Consider the following 17,458-nt stretch of genomic DNA (forward strand, 5'->3'; position numbering starts at 1 on the left):
GATAGCTTACTCTGTGGCCACCACTGGACGTCGGCAATGCCTGTTTCTTTTTTTAAAATAAATTTAAAGCATCCAATTATTTTTTCCAATTAAGGGGCAATTTGGCGTGGCCAATTCACCTTCCCTGCACATGCTTTTTGGGTTGTGGGGGTGAGACCAACGCAGACACGGGGAGAATGTGCAAACTCCACAAGGACAGAGACTCGGAGCCGGGATCGAACCCTGGTCCTTGGCACCGTGAGGCAACAGTGAAGACCACTTCACCATTGTGCCACCCTAGCAATGCCTGTTTCTTAAGAGAAAGTAAACACAGTTGATTTGGAGGTCTTAGATGCCCATATTGAGAGAGGTTTGGCATTTCTAATTGCGATCATTCAGTCTGCCTTCTCACCAAACTGGTCCATCAGGGAATGTGACCAGCATATGTGGTCTGCCAGGAGGGTCTGCTCAAGATGTCCCATTTTCTCTTTCGTGTCTCTCAGTGACTTTAACCATAACCTGTTGCTTTGCAGAAGCATAACAAGATTTCCCCCAACATCTGGTTTGGATTTGCGATCTGCACTTGTCCTTCTCAGGATAGTGAATTCAGTGAAAATACCCACCTTAGTCTCATGAACTAATTGGGATGATACACAGTTGGCCAGCCATCTATTCTAGATATTCAGATGATACAACCAATAAATTATTCATGGTTAGTGATAAGTACTAAACATTTAGATGAACAATTGGGAAGTAGACTGATTGATTATGAATGGGCATGGAATATCATTGGACTTGGATATCTAGATAATCATGGTGGATGGCATGAAGCAAGCTGCCTTGCATAGGTTCTTTCATCACACTGAAAGTAGATGCTCATCATATGAGGAAACGATGAAATGTGACATTGCAGCCCCCCAAGTGCACTATCTCAACAAGTGTTTACATATTCAGTGCGAGTGCCCACCATGATTCCATAATGTAAAGGGGCACGGCCACTGCCAACTATTACAATACCATTTGCTGAGTGTCCCATGTTATGATCATAACGATTCCAATTAATGTATGTACTTGTGCGATTTGCTTGCTGTTCATCCTGTCAGCAACTGCTGTTCACCAAGCATGAATTCAAAACTTTGCATTCTGCCTGCCCAGTTAGTCACTCCAGTTGTTTAAGGAGTGGAAGTAAACAAGATCTATTTCATTCCAAGTTGATAATTCTGGCTATGAAAGTTCGAACCAAGTCAAATTTCTGTAGCAGTCTTGGGAATCTGATACCTCAACCAGTACTTTCTTTGAACTTCAGAATTAGTTTTGTGTACACTGGAATCTCTATTGCCATAGATTGCTTAAGTTTATTGACTTAACATTGTGCGCAGACCGCATTGACTAAACAAACGTTCTGCATGTTGATTTTTAATTTGGTTTGATCTAAATAAAAATATGATGTTGCGTTTCCTTGCCAAAGATGCCTTACCGTTGCGGAATGAGGGACAAACCCACCGTCTCAGAAGCGGAGATGGGTTAAATTGATATATATTTTTTACATGTTGAAGGAGTCACGCCGAACATTGGCTGAAGTGCACGCGGATGATATCAGGAAAGGCATGAGGCATTTAAGAAATGACTTTGCAGGGATTTACTGCACGTACAACAAATAAACTCGAGGAAAGAAAATAGCTCCAATCAGCTCCGAGCAGCTGCAAGAGCTGAGCTGGGGGATGGTGGGCAGTGACGGGAGTTGTAGTCCGCCGCTGCGCTCCCTCCCTCAGCCGCCAATCAACCGCCAGGACCAGGGGTACTACATGTCCCAGGAGGCACGGCGGGCGGGCAGAATGTCCAGCCGACTCCGCCGTCTGCAGCCTCCGGTCGGGCAGGCGACAATGTTTCTCTGCTTTGCCTTTTGCACATGGTAACGTGTGGCCACAATACTGTGCAATTGTGTTGGAAATGGCGTAGCGATCTGTTGCAACGTTCGCATTAAAAAAAACCCTCCTTATATCTGTGAGAAGTGGCTCGGCTCCCTTTGCTGTGCGCCTCCCCCCCCCGTCCTTTTTCTTTGCTAGAGTGGTTCTCATAGTCTGTGCTGGGTATGAAGCGCCTTGTCACAGTTTTTAATCAGCGTTTAAACAGGCGAACAGCTCTGACACGGTGATCACAGCACTCCCTGCTTTCCGATACCGAGCATCGAGTTGGAAACGTTGTATCTAGCGCAGCCTCTCTTCCCGGCTGGAGACGTTGTATCGCAGCGTCCGTCCACGACTTGCACAGGAGGGTCTGCCCCAAGAGGGGGAGTTTGAAGAAAAACGCGTCCAGGCAACGCACTTCGCATTTGACAGTTCAGGAAGTGGTTTGAAATGGGTAATACCGCCACAACACGCAGAATCTGGCTGCCGACCTGTCAGCATTAAATTCTATGAAAATTAAAGAGGACATCCAGGATGGCATCAAGTAACTCGAGTTTATCTGGCTCGTCGGTTTCGTCAGGTAAGGGAGCGGAGAGCAAAACGACAGGTTAAGATATGAAAAGCATGTTCAAGCAGCTGACGTGCAAATTGAATGCTTTAGAAACGCATTGGCTGTGCTGCTAGGTGAGCGTGTTGTCTGACATTTTTGTTTAAAGATCTAATCCATGGCAACATGCAATTGCCTGGAATGTTCTTCAGCTATAATGAAAAATATCTGTCATTTGAGAGAAATCTTGAGCAATATCAGCTTTTTGACCTAGTTTACTTTGTTTGGATCATATATTTTAAAAGTCACTGATAAATTGCTGCATTCTTATGTCTAATCTCCCTTTCAATAAAATATAACTACCCTTACTGTAGCTACAATTATGACTCGTAGCAATTTTATTTATATGTATTTAATAGTGCAGCAACGAGAAATGATTATTTCAAGGATCATTCCGGTGTGTACGCAGATGCCATTCTTCATTTAAATCTCTCACACTACAATCAAGTGAATATCAAATGCGTAACCAGATTTGTATTTAATAATGGGCCCATTACAATTACAACTAATTTCTATAGCATTAGACCCTTTAAGAAAAATGTTCTGACAATTGAGACATATTTTAAAAGATTCGAAATATTTTGCTTTCTTAAAGCAAAGTGTTACTTGAGTAATAGTCACATTTTTAATTGATTTATCAATGCAATGTGATTGAAATTACATCTAGGTATGGATAAATTAATAGCTTATGAAGATTGAGGTTCTTCTGGGGCTGTTTAGCACAGGGCTAAATCGCTGGCTTTGAAAGCAGACCAAGCAGGCCAGGAGCATGGTTCGATTCCCGTAACAGCCTTCCCGAACAGGCGCCGGAATGTGGCGACTAGGGACTTTTCACAGTAACTTCATTGAAGCCTACTCGTGACAATAAGCGATTTTCATTCATTTCATTTCCTTTCCTTTGCTGATAAATGCTAAGTACCACTTAAGATGCTTGGTCTCCATTTCACATCTGAGAAATGGTGTGCAAATAAAATGGAAATTTTGAAAATTTATTAGGAGTTGGAAATGTTACAAAAAAACTGTTGAAACTGTTATAATAATAAATTGCAAGACAATAAAAATCTTTTGGATATTTGAGGCTGCTGAATTTTTAAAATGTGCAAAAATAGTTGAAGCAGAGAGTAGTTGAGCTGATTTTAATTAAGATGGTGAAATTTGACTGAGGTGAATCACTATCTACTCATTCTTAAAGAGATTTATCAGAAAATAATGACGATTAATGGTAGTGGTGTCATTTATAGAGCTATTCCTGTTTTAAATAGATGTGACAGAATTGTCCTGTTTTATTTGAAAGTAATGTAAGTGGCATAGTCCAGTTGTATCCACACATAATATTGAATAACATTCTATAATAGGAAATAACTTCACAGTGGGAATTTACTAATGGCATTAATATGGCTTTAAAACCCTTCACAATTGCAATGCACTTTTTTTCATACTTATGCTCTAATGCTGCTCTATTTCTATTAATGGGCACGAGTAAATTGTCGCCCAAGAATGATTAGCTGTATAAAATATTACCTTCTTGTTTGAAAAAAGAAAAATGTCTCAATCTGATCTTGCAAATTTTGGAGAAACGTTTATATGTTTCTCAGGAAATAATTTTGTGAGATTGTGAAACCTTCTTGACTCACTCACGTATTGAGCATTTCTGAAGCTTACCTGCTTTTGTAGCTTTTAGGAAGTAAAAGTCTGGCGTCTTGCCATGGTAACACAGCATGAATTGGCAACTTGATGTGTTAAGTGTGTGTCGCTGCTGCTACCCTATATTTAGGATTCATTCTAAAAATATAAAGAAACATAGCATGGAGTTTCTTTTATGTTGACCAAGTAATTTGTATATGCTCATGCATGCCTTAAAAACATCTACACTCTGCAGTCAGGTTCACAAGATGTTTGTACTAAAATCTGAACTGTGTCTACAGTGCAGTTTTTTTTTGCATTAAGAAAATGCAATTATACTGCTATTTCTAGAAGCAGGACATTGAAAGCTTGACACTAAGCTTTGTGGGGGGTGGGGGGTGGGGTGGGGTGGGGGGGGGGGGGGGAAACCCTTTCTTCCAACTGTGACCTTTTAATAATAAATAAACAGATTGCAAAACTTTACTTTGCAGTCTGACATCACAGTGACTCAGTTGGGAGTGTATTTTGGCACATTGAAAGGAACTGTACTGTTGCTCCCATTTATATATTTAAAAAAGTTGGACTTCAGGTGACATTATGTAGGAGCAAGACGTACGAAAAGTGGCTCCTGGCTGGGTCTTTGTTTTTGATCCCTTTACTCGGCGTTTCGGGGGGTTGGGGGTTTTGATGTCCAAATGCCCGTTGTAGATTTAGGAATTGTTCCGCAACAGAGTCGTATGAAAAATGTCGACAAAGAAGCTCACCTTGAAGAAAGCTCAGGGGGATAGCCAGCCGAGGGAAGATAGCTGCTGCGCCCATTACTTTAGACATGTCGGCGGTAGTGATGGCTAGGAGCTGGAAAGGTTTGGCAAGCAAATGGATTGGCAGTTCGAGTGGAAGGGCAAGGAGATTAAATAATCCTGTAAACCCACTATTGAGGAAGCTTAGGGCCCAATTCAGGTGCAGTTGGTGAAGACTTTGAACGTGGCCAAAGCGCAGGGTGAGATGGTGAATGGGGTGGAGGAGGCCCTTTTGCAGCATGTCGATCGGCATGCCTTTTTGCAGGTGGAGTTACTGTTGGTGGTGGATAACAACAAACGTCTGAGTCTGAAGGTGGACAATCTGGAGGACAGGAGAAGGTGGTTTAACCTCAGGTTTGGGGGGCTGTTAGAGGATTTTGAGGCCTCTAAGCTGACCCAGTACTTTTTGGGGATGTTTTTTCAGTTGGTGGGGGGAGATGTGTTTCCCCATCCGGAATTGGACGGAGCCTACCGGGCAATCAGGCAAAAGCCAGGGCCAAATAAACCACCTGATTTTATAATTTCCAATGGAAGAAGAAGGTCTAGGAGTGGGCGAAGAGGATTTGGAATATCGACTGGGATGGGCACAGTGAGGATATATTAAGACACTGGGACTGAGCTGACGAAGAGGCATGCAGCCTTCAACAGGGTGAAACATCAAGGGCATGCGATTTGGGGTGGTGTACCCGGCGAGCTTGTGGGTCGCCAGGGACTTGAAAGATCACTCTTTTGATATGCAGGAGCAAGCCAAGGCCTTTGTCAGAGAGAAGAAGTTGGGGCCGCTATGAGGAGGCTTGTCTAGGACTCTGTGTATGAAGGGGGGATGTTTGTATACTGTACTATGCCTTTGTGCTTTTGGGACTTGTGTGTTTTGGCTTTGTTGGTGGGGGGAGGGGGCGCACGGCCTTTCATAAAAATATAGGGCTCATTCTCCCGTGTCTGTGTGGGTCTCAAGCCCACAACCCAAAGATGTGCATGACTGGTGAATTAGCCATGCTAAATTCCCCCTTAAATGGAAAAAAAATAATTGGTACTCTAAATTTATAAGAAAAAAATATATGGGATTGTTCTGGAGGGGGAAGAGGTTTGGATGATGGTGGGGTTTGGGCTTGTTGGTGAGGAGTAAGGGCCAGAACATTTGGGGGTGGTCGTTGATTTTGAAGGGCAGTTGGAGTAGGGCCTTGGCTGGGGGCCACTCTGCTAGCAATGAGGAGAGAGGTTAGCGAATGGGAGTGGGGGGTGGGGAGAGGCTGTAGTCTGTTAGGCCTATTTGGGTGGGCTGCAATGGGCCGAGCTGGTTGTTCATGGGATGGGGACGTTGTTGCCTTGGCAGTCATCTGTGGGCCTGGTTGGGGGGAGGGGGGATGTTTGAGGAGGGGAGTGATAAGTGTCCAGGGATTTTTCTTTGTTCCACCTTAGCCACCAGCCTCACCCCTATCTTGGGTGAGCTTGAGATCCAGGAACATTAAGTCATGGTGTTGATGGCTGATTTGAGGGGGGGTGGGAGTGCATGTGTATGAGAGACCCCCAAATGTGTTGACCACCTGGAACATGCACGGCTTGTGGAGGGAAGGGGTGAAGAGGGCAAAGCTTTTTCCTATTTGAAGGTTTGGGGGCCAATGTGGTGTTCCTGTCGGGGAGACACCTGCGGGTGCCGGACCAGATCAGGTTGCAGAAGGCTTTGATGAACCAGGTTTTTCATTCGGGGTTTGATAGTGGAGCAAGTGGAGTGGCAATTTTGGTTAGCAAGTGGGTTTGTTTTAAGGCAACTTATCAGGGGGGTCATTATGTGATGGTTACAGGTATACTGGAAGGGAAGGCAGTGGTGTTAGTAAACGTGTACGCCCTGAATTGGGATGATAAGTTGACTGCCATTCTGGAGTTGCATGTGCACCAACTGATTTTAGGAGGGGATTTTAACTGTGTTTTTGGATCCAAAGTTAGATCGCTCCAGGCCAATGTCACTGTCTCTCTTGGGGATGGCGATGGTATTGGCGACATTTATGGATGAGACAGGAAGGATGGCTCCGTGGGGGTTTGTAAACCCGGGGGATAAGAAGTTTTCCTTTTTGTTCACCAGTGCACAAGGTATACTCAAGGACTGACATCTTTGTTGTGGGTAAGATGTTGCTCCCTTTGGTAAAAAGTGCAGTACATTTGGCAGTGGTTATTTTGGTCTATGCGCCACATTGGGTGGATTTGAAGCTGGAGGTGGGTCGGGTAAAGCATGGGGTTTGGGGGTTGGATGTGGGTCTGTTGGTTGACCTTGGATTTTGTGCTAAGATTTCCAGGGCCATAAGGGATTATGTGGCATGGGATAAGAATGGGACGGTCTCCCGTTCTACGTTATGAGAGGCATTAAAGGCGGTGATCAGCGGTGAGGTCATTTCGTACAAGGCTCACCTGGATAGGGAGGCTAGGCAGGAGTGTCAGGAGTTGGTGTATGAGATTCTAGTTGTGGATAGGGAGTATGCAAGTGATCCCACGCCAGAGCTTTGGGCATGCAGGGAGAAGCTGCGGATGCAGTTTGACCTGTTGTCCACGGGCCGGACGGTGTGTCAGCTGCGGTGGATAAAGGGGGCGGTGTACGAATGTGGGGAGATAGCTGCCTTCTTGCCCATCAGTTAAGGCGGCAAGAAGGTATTAGAGATATTTGGCCGGCGCGGGAGCCGGGGGGGGGGGGGGGGGGGGAAGGGGGTGGATTGGTGTCTGCCCAAGAAAAGATCCTTCTATGAGGGGCTTGGTAAGTCAGTGCCATCAGAGAGTGAGCAGGGGATGTTAGAGCTTTTAGAAGGGTTGGAGTTTCCCCCGGTAGATCAGGGGGCGTGGACTGTTTGGAGGAGGTGCACGTGGCTTTGGAGAAGATGCAAGCTGGGAAGGTGTAGGTTGAATTCTATCAGAAGTTTGTGGATCAGTTGGCCCCAGTGGTGTTGGGGATGTTTTAATGATTTATTGGCACGGGGTTCCATTCCGGAGATCTTGGGGCGGCTTCCATTTCCCTCCTCCTATAGAAGGACAAGAACCCCACAGTGTGTGGGCTGTACTGGCTGCTCACTCTGCTTTATGTAGATGCAAAACTTCTCTCCAAGGTGTTAGTGTAAGTTTGGAGCTGTGTCTCCCAGAGATTATGGGGGAGGATCAGATGGGCTTTGTGAAAGGTAGGAAGTTCCGCCAGCATTTTAAGCTGGGGGAGGTGTCAAGGTGGTCCCCTATCTGCAGGAATCATTTGTTCCAACTGGGGAAACTTGATGTCACTTTCTGGGGGTAGAAAGGTAAGGGACAGGAGAGGGTAAATTACCTAATTTTGGAGGGTTGGTTTGCTGACTGGGAGAAGCTGAGAGAGAAAGCAGGCCTTGGCAGGGTGGATAAGTTTAGGTACTTTCAGGTGTGTGGCTGGCGAGCTTTTTCGATGTTCCCGGGGGTGCCGCCATCCACCTTGCCGGGACAGGTTATTTCCTGTGGGGTGGGGGGGGTCGGGGGAGGGGGGGGGGGGGGTGGGTGGGTGGGGGGGGGGGGGGGGGGGTCGGAGGAGGGTGGTACGTCCAGGTTATATGGTCAGCTATGTATGAGGGAAGAGCAGGTTTCAGTGGAGGAGATGAAGGCTGGGTGGGAGGAGGAGCTGGGTCCCATTTTGGAGGAGGAGGAAGTGTGGTGTGAATCTCTTTGTAGGTTGAATGCCAAGTCATCCTGCGTGATGCTAAGTGTGATACAGCTCAAGGTGGTGTTCAGGGCACATCTCACCAAGGCCAGAATGAGTCGGTATTTTTGAAGGGGTTGAGTTTGGGTGCGAATGGCGGTCGAGAGGGCCTGCAAATCACGCGCAGATGTTCTAGTCCTGCCCCAAATTGGTGGGATTTTGGGGATCTTTTTCGAACACCGCGTCATCAATTTCAAATGTGGATTTGGAGCCTTGCCCATTAGTAGCGATATTTGGGGTGTCAGACCAACTGAATTGAAGGCTGGAATGATGGTGGATGCTTGGACCGTTGCCTTATTGTTGGCTTGGCAGCGGATTCAGTTAAGCTGGAGACAGGCAACTTCTCCTAGCATGGCTGGGTGGCTTGATGGAGTTCTTGCACCTTGAGAAGGCCAAGTTCACGGTTCACGATGAGGGAAGCGATTGATGGGTTCTATCGTAGATGGTGACCGTTTATATTGCAGTACAAGAATTTGGTTGTTGGATGTTAGGCAGTGGGGGGAGGGGTTGGTTGTGTATTGTGGTGGGGGGGGGGAGAGTTATAATTGTTGGCAGGAATTTAAAAATATGTTTATTGTGTTATTGTTTGATGTATAAAATGTTGCAAATTTAATTAAAATATTTCCCCAAAATTGTAAATGCAGTATATTTAGTTTTCTTAATTCGTGAACATTATACTTATCCTGAACCATCTGCTAGAACAAAAGTAAATTGCAGCAGTGATGGAATGAAAATAGAAAATGCTGAATGTACTCAATAAGTCAGTCAGCATCTATGCAGAGAGAAACAGAACAAATATTCAGTGGTTGAGCTTTCATCTGAACTGGAAAAAGTAATAGCAAGGTACTTGATTTTAAGCATGTACAGAGGCAGGGATGATAAAGATGTGATGATCAAGTTGTTGAACTCGGGAGTCGAGTCCAGGTGGCTGTGCGATTTCCGGCTTGTGTGCTGTCACCCCTTCCCCTCCCTCCCACAAGGATTCTCTTTGTCCTCATCTTCCAACCACAAGCCTCCATAATCAATGACTGCTTCTTCAGCATTTCTGCCACGATGACACAGCCAAACACATCTTTCCCACCTCTCTCCTTTTAGCATCCTCAAAGGATTGCAGTGCAATCTGTGGAGATGTAGGATATCTTTGATAGGAACTTCTGGATTTCTCAGTTTAACCATACACATAGGGCTCCAGAGGTTTCTGTCATATTTACCACATTGTAAGAGCTCTGATAACCTTGCCACTTAGTTTCATTACCACTTAGTAGCTCCAGACCTTTCTGCTTGGACTTTTTTGGATTCTTATTTAATGGAATATGTGGCATTATTTATTCTTCTTGCCAAAATGTATGATCTCGCGAGTATCTACAATCAAGTTAATTTTCTACTTGAATGCCCATTCTACAAATTTGCCTCAGTCTTCCTCTATTAATAGAACCCCCCCATTTGGTATTGTCTGTAAATTTTGGAACTGTGCTTCTGATTCCCAAATCTAAAGTGTTCATATAAATGGTGAACAATAATTGCCTCAGTACCACACCGGGGGAAGTTGACTCTTGTTTGAAGGTCAAAGACAGCAGTGTTTCTTAGTGTCTCAGTATGAGGTATTTATTGAACTTGTAAAATGGCAGTTTCCAGAGGGAGTGCCTCATGGCAGAGGTCACATGTCTACAGCAAGCCAGATAGGACATGTAATAGTTTTGAACTTCAATGTTTAATCATCCCCCGTTTCCTAACAAACCAAAGACAAATTTGCAATCCGGATCATGTGTAACTGTGAGTTACCCACTCTACACCAATTGTTCTCTTACATCAACAACTATTTGTTCTACTCGGCGGTCTCTGCATCTGAATAGAATACATGAATCATGGAGGTCTCTTTATGATGTGTATTGGCTGTTCGTCTGGATGATGTTCTTTGTCCAGGGAATGTCGTTCCTGTAACACTTGTTGCCATTGTAACTGTCGTTCTAATGCTGTTTGTGGGAACCCATGGACTTCTGTACAGCTGGTGCGATCTCTTCTTCCTAACTGGCCGGGCTGTGACCAAACAGCTTTGCTAGTTGTTTGTATGTGCCTGCAGTTGCACTGGTACATGTGGTTGTTTACTTCCACCGTGTATGATCAAGGTGACACGCTCTCCACACATATCCCAAGTTGACACATGGACTGACTCTTGTTGAGAGCATTTGAAGGTGTGCACCCTGACTGGTTCTCCAATGCTCTGTTCTGGCAATGGTTTATGTGTCTTGTCAAAATGAAATTTGGATCTGCCATTTCACCTTGATTTTTTTCACTAATGCCTGTTACTATTTCTGTTACCAGTAGCTTTTTTTGCTGTTGGATGTGTGGATTTTGTGTGATACTCGTTACAACCACCACTCTGGCCAATGTGGTCTTTAAACTCATTGCTCATGTTTGGCTAACAGAGCACTTCTCTTGCCTTTCTCAGACTTGATTCAATTCCTTGACGGCATGTGTCAGATCTCTGCTCTCACAGTGGGTAGGACTGTTGTCTCACAGCTCCAGGGTCCCTGGTTTGATTTCTGGCTTGGGTCACTGTCTGTGTGGAGTTTTCACGTTTTCCCCTGTGTCTGAGTGGGTTTCCTCCGGGTGCTCCGGTTTTCTCCACAAATCCCGAAAGACGTGCTGTTAGGTAATTTGGACATACTGAATTCTCCCTCTGTGTACCCAAACAGGTGCCGGAATGCAGCAACTAGGGGCTTTTCACAGTAACTTTATTGCAGTGTAATGTAAGCCTACTTGTGAAAATAAAGATTTATTATTATTATTATCTCCTTAGGGATGACTACTCTAATGTTTTTGTACAAGATGTCTTCTTGGGCTGACATTTCAATATGACCAATGTGCTGTTGTGACCAGAGGTATGCCCTAGATGATGTCAGGCCATCCTTTCATCACCGCTTTTTGTAGCAGTTAAAGTAGCATTGTGTTGGGTAGTTTGCTTAATTTGAGCAAGATGCTTGTTTGTTGGATTCAGTGTCTTTGCTGGTTTGAACTCTTTCTCGATCTGAACATAGTGTCGTTCAGTTTGCGTTCATGTCCTGAATGCAAATGTGACTGGTCGTCCTTGCTGCTTTGGAGTTGCTCCAAGATTTGTCTTGCTTGAGTCATACTTCATCACTGATGTCATATTACTTCAGCACTGGCATTGCCATCACTAGTTGTTTGATTTGAGTTGCCAGTCCAAGTTTAGACTTGCTCCAGCTAATATGCGTGGCTGTTGACACAGCTCATGATGTGAAAGCATGATGTTGCATGACAGACCGTGTCTTTCTAACACTTCTTCCTTGCTTGATACTCTCCTGTGGTCATCATTGTAACAGTCACAAAACAATTTATCATCAATAGACTTGATGGAACCAGCCTGTTGTACTGTGTATAGTGCTTCATCAGACCATTCTGTGGCTATCACTCAGTGGCCATCTATATAGGCTTACATTGCTTCTTTCTAGCCAAACACTTGCATGTGAAATGATTCAGCTTTGTGCAGTTAAAGCACTGCTTTCCTCATATTGGTTAATCCTTTATTTTCTTTGTATGATGTCCACTACAGTATCTGCATCCTGTCCTTTGCGATTTTTCTGCTCTTTTGGCCTTGAATGTCTCTCAGCATAATGCATCTCCTGGTCTGCTCTGCTGTACATGTGCTTCAGCTGACATTTCATAAACTCTGCATTTTACACACATCTATTGCTTTCTTAAGTGTAGGTTTTCTCCTTGCAGTAATTCTATCTTTAATGAGATAATCTTTTAATTGCCTGTATTCATGATTCTGCATGCTTTGTTACTACAGTCACACATTGATCAATGCACCTGTTTTCATTTTGAACTCTAGTGCTGAATACATAGTGTTCATAAGTTATACTCAAAGAGTGTGTTCGAGGCTTTCAAAATCTCTGCGATTTGTGTTCTTTGTTTGTCAGTTAGATTTGGGGTGAAATAGAATTTATATCAGTCCCTGCCCAGCAGTTTTAGAAGTGTGGCTACTCCTATCGGCTCTGCCTTGTTAATTAGATTTGTTGCAATCTCGTAGTTTTTCCATTTTCGGTTTTGGTTTGAGTTTGCTTTTTTTTGGTCCTTTTTCAGCAGCTTTTAGCAGATTTTAATATTTGTGTGTATTTCTGAACTACTGCTTCTTTCAGGGTTCCAAGGTTTCAAAAGTTTATTTTTGTCCCACTTCTGATCACCATGTTTCAAGTGCAAAGACAGCAGTTTTTCTTGGTGTCTTTCTCAGTATGAGATCTTTATTGAACTCATGTAAAATGGCACCTTACAGAGTGCCTCGTGGCATGGGTCACATGCCTACAACAAGCCGGATCAGACATGTAATTCTGTTACAATTCAAAACCTAAACAGCTTCCACCTTTACCAGTCTGAGTAAGTACCCTTTAACCTTAAGCCTGTTTTCTGTTCTGCAGACAGCTACCACTATTCTACTACTTGTGCTCTGGCTCCACATGATCTGATTGCAGTTATTAATGTATTTTGCTGCGGTATTTTGTGGAAGACCTTGTGAAAAACCAAATATATTACATCTCTTACATTACTCTTATCTTTCTGTTTGCTAGATAGGTATATTTTGTAAGCTGTCCAGATGTCATTACTATTTTGGGGTTCTAAACAGTAATGATTATGAATTATTTCTTTTTGGCTCTCATGAATGAGGTTTGGGGAACATTTTACGCACATAGTGCATCCAGTATTCCTATGTCAGTTTTGTGCAGTGATTTGCGAACTAAATCTCCTACTATTTGACCATAATTTGTCTTGATACCGGTATTGAAAGATTGCCATCTCCAGCCTCGCTAACTGAAATTACTTCTTGGTGATAAATTGTGAATAGTGAATCTTTTTCACTCTGTTTGGGATATTCTCAGTGTGAATTGGGTTGGAATTGGCCAAAGTTTTATCACATAGCATCTATATGGGAAGCAAAAAGAGAGGATAATTTCTGAAAAGTTAGCCCGGCCTAGATTTGAATTGGGTCCATTATTAATAACCAAATAAGTAGCGTATGTTTTTAAGTTAATAATTGGTGATATGTGCAGTAGTTACATTTGACATGTTTTGGTTTAATAATTGTGTTTTTAAAAAGCTTTAGATAATCAATATTTAAGAATTGTTGTTAGGTGGAAAACATTTTTCAATAAATAATAATCACAAAGAATTATATCAAGATCTTTTATGTTCTGTTTTGGGTTGATTTTTTTTAATGTTAGGAAGGCAATAATGGGAAGGTTGGGGGAGTGCTTAATGCGCTGCTCATACAAGAAGCCAGTATTCACATTGGAGGCAGTGTAGTCATTAGTCCAAGAGTTAATTCAGCTCATTTTGTAAAGTCAGACTTGTTGCTACAAGGTGAGGTCAATAACTTGATTCATGCTTCAGCACTCATCTTCAAACAAAACCAGATCAGCTGTGATATTACTAATATTTGTGCAAGACTTGGCTGTTTCCCTGGGAATGTAAAATAATCTTAGTTGTGCTCCGGCCGAATTTAAAATGAAGGTGAAAAGAATACAAATAATTATTAATAACTTAAAAGGCAACAAGATAGGAAAAAATAAGACAAACATACCAAAAGGCTGTGCAAATTATTATGCATCTGCAGAAAATCGAGTTTCAGGCAATCGAGGTGCAATCGAGTCCAATTGATTTGCATGGATAAAAATCATGCCTCAGGCAGATAGGCCTCTGATGACGAACAGCAGTTTTGGAATGTGAAATACCAGGTAGAAAGTGGACATATTCCGTGATTTCAGAGATAATTATTAATTGCTTTTTAATTGCTGTAAGTACTAAATCCATGATTGAATGTAAAAACACGAGTTGGAACCACTTTAGGAAATAAAATAAACTCTATTGCTTTTCTGGTGATCTGTATTTCAGTGAGTTCTGGTGCTTCTTTGAGAATAAGAAAAATATGGTGCTTCCATATCTTCTGCTATAGATAGGATTAACGTGGTACTTTATGGATTGAATATCTGACTCACTGAGCAGAATTGTTAATTATAATGAAAGGCAACTAATTATCATGACAAAAGGGAAATACATTTAAACTTAATCCATGGAATAGAATTTCAAAAGGGCACCCTTTTTTCGGAGATTTGTTGCATAAAATGTAACCCAAATTTAAATTTGGGTAGTTTTGAACTTTATCAGATCTGTCTCTTTTTGTTAGTCTATTTGAATAATTGTCTTGGACATATAAGGTGAAAGCCATTTATGATACAAAATCAGTTAGATAGTGAGGACAGTAATGTATTTAAGACCCTAGTTTACTTGAAAATTAAAAGAAATATTCTGCCCCGGTACTTCCTAATAAAGGCCGCTGTATTTTGGCTCTATTTTCATGCCGTAACCATATATCTACGTGTCTATTTAGCTATGACTTGATCTTGAGAGTGAAAATAAAATTCTGTTTTTGGATATGCCTTGGATTTGAGGACCAACCTATCCAATCTAACTATTTTTCGTGAATATTCTGTCTTGCAGCAGAGTGATACTATTTCTGTTTTTTTTTTGTATACTTCTGAACCTTTTCACATAACCAATAGAAACCTGAAATATTCTCCCTCAAAAGCCTTGGATGCATAGAAGGAGGCCATTTGGCCCATCGGGTCTGCACCAAACCTCCAAAAGAGCACTTTACCTAGGCCGATTCCCGTAACCCTGTGCATTGATGATGGCTAATCTACCTAACACACACATCTTTGAAATGTGGGAGGAAACCGGACACCCAGAGGAAACCACACAGACTTGGGGAGAACGTGCAAACTGCACACACCCACGGTCACCCAAGGAGGGAATCGAACCTAGGTCCCTGGTGCTGTGAGGCAGCAGTGTTAACCAATGTGCTGCTGACATTTTAGCACTCCCCTAGAAAGTCAAGGAAAGGTTGCCACCGCCGGGAGAACCCCAGCAAGGACCCTCTCGAGATAAATTTTATTCGCTCCAGGCTGAGAAACCCAGCCATGTCACTAATCCAGGTCTCCACACTCAGGGGTTTCGAGTCTCTCCACATTAACAAGATCCGTCTCCAGGCTACCAGGGGGGCAAAGGCCAAAACCTCGGCCTCTTTCGCTTCCTGGTCTCCCGGATCCTCCGGCACCCCAAAGATCGCTATTATTGGACTCTGCTTCACCTGCCTGTCCAAAATCTTGGACCTAGCCCTCGCAAAGACCTGCCATAATTCTTTAAACGGCGGGCATGCCCAGAACATATGGACATGGTTTGCCGGGCTCCTTGAACACCTTGCACACCTGTCCTCCACCCCAAAGAACTTGATAATTCTAGCCGTTGCCATGTGAGCCCGGTGTACCACCGGAAACTGAATTAAGCTGAGCCTGGCACATGATGAGGAGGAATTCACCCTGCCCAGAGCATCAGCCCACAGGCCCTCATCTAGCTCCTCACCCAGCTCCTGCTCCCACTTGCCCTTCAGTTCCTCCACTGAGGCTTCCTCCGCCTCCTGCAGCTCTTGGTAGATGTCCGACACCTTCCCCTCTCCTACCCAGATGCCAGACACCACCCTGTCCTGTATCCTTCGAGGGGGTAGCAACGGAGATGCCCCCACCTGTTTTTTGAGAAAGTCGCGGAATTGGAGGTATCTGAAGGCACCTCCCGGGGGCAGGCTGAATTTCTCCTCCAGCGCCTTCAAGCTAGGGAAAGTCCCATCTATAAACTGGTCTCCCATCCTTCTAATGCCTGCCCTATGCCAGCCTTGAAACCTCCCATCTCTCTTGCCTGGAGCAAATCTATGGTTGTTCTGTATCGGGGTCCAAACTGAGGCCTCTTCCTCCTTCCTATGCCTTCTCCACTGACCCCAGACCTTCAGTCCCGCAGTCACCACCGGGCCTGTGGTGTATTGTTCCAGCAAGAACGGCTGCGGTTCCGTTACTAGTGCCCCTAGGCTGGTACCTTTGCATGACGCCACCCCCTCCATTACCCATTTCCTAATCATGGCCACATTAGCCGCCCGCCCAATAGTAGCTACAGAAGTTCGGAAGCGCCAAACCTCCACCCCTCGACTGCGCTCCAAAAACAGTCTTTTAACTCGCGGGGTCTTGTTTCCCCACAAATTCCATGATAATCCTGTTTATCCGCTTGAAGAAGGATTTGGGGATGAAGATGGGAAGGCACTGGAAAATGAACAGGAATCTGGGGAGGACTGTCATTTTCACTGTCTGCACCCTTCCTGCCAGTGAAAGCGGGAGCATGTCTCACCTTTTAAAGTCTCCCTCCATCTGCTCTACAAGCCAAAATTGATTGAGCCTGTCTAGGGCATCCCAGTTCCTAGCCACCTGTATACCTAGGTAACGAAAGCTTCTCTCCACCATCTTGAGCGAGAGCTCCTCGAGTCTCTCCTCCTGACCCCTAGCGTGGATTACAAACAGCTCACTTTTTTCCCCACGTTCACAATTGCCAGGGCAAATAGCGGGGATAGAGGGCACCCCTGCCTCGTCCCTCGGTGCAGCCTAAAATACTCCAACCTCAGCTGGTTCGTGGATACACTTGCTACGGGGGCCTGATACAGTAGCTTGACCCACCCTATGAATCCCTCACCCAATCCAAACCTACCTAACACTTCCACATTCCACCCTGTCAAAGGCTTTCTCTGCATTCATTGCAGCCACTACCTCTGCATCCCCTCCTTCTGAGGGCATCATAATAATATTCAGGAGCCTCCTCACATTTGTGTTCAGTTGCCTGCCCTTGACAAAACCCATCTGATCCTCATCAATCACTCCCGGGACGCAATCCTCTATTCTGGTAGCCAAAACTTTAGCCAGCAGTTTGGCATCCACATACAGGAGCGATATCG

At 44.2% G+C, this 17,458-nt stretch overlaps 1 protein-coding gene across 1 annotated transcript in view; it reads left to right on the plus strand.

Annotated features, from left to right (window-relative positions):
• Window positions 1–1,779: 1,779 nt before the first annotated feature.
• chn2 (chimerin 2) overlaps window positions 1,780–17,458 on the plus strand; it is a 388,173-nt gene continuing 372,494 nt past the window's right edge. Inside the window, exon 1 of the mRNA XM_038797279.1 lies at window positions 1,780–2,466. Within this exon, the coding sequence (XP_038653207.1) occupies window positions 2,421–2,466 (46 nt within the window). The 5' untranslated portion in view covers window positions 1,780–2,420. The remainder of the gene's footprint in view (window positions 2,467–17,458) is intronic.

The sequence above is a fragment of the Scyliorhinus canicula genome, chromosome 5, assembly GCF_902713615.1.
Source record: "Scyliorhinus canicula chromosome 5, sScyCan1.1, whole genome shotgun sequence".
Classification (NCBI taxonomy): domain Eukaryota; kingdom Metazoa; phylum Chordata; class Chondrichthyes; order Carcharhiniformes; family Scyliorhinidae; genus Scyliorhinus; species Scyliorhinus canicula.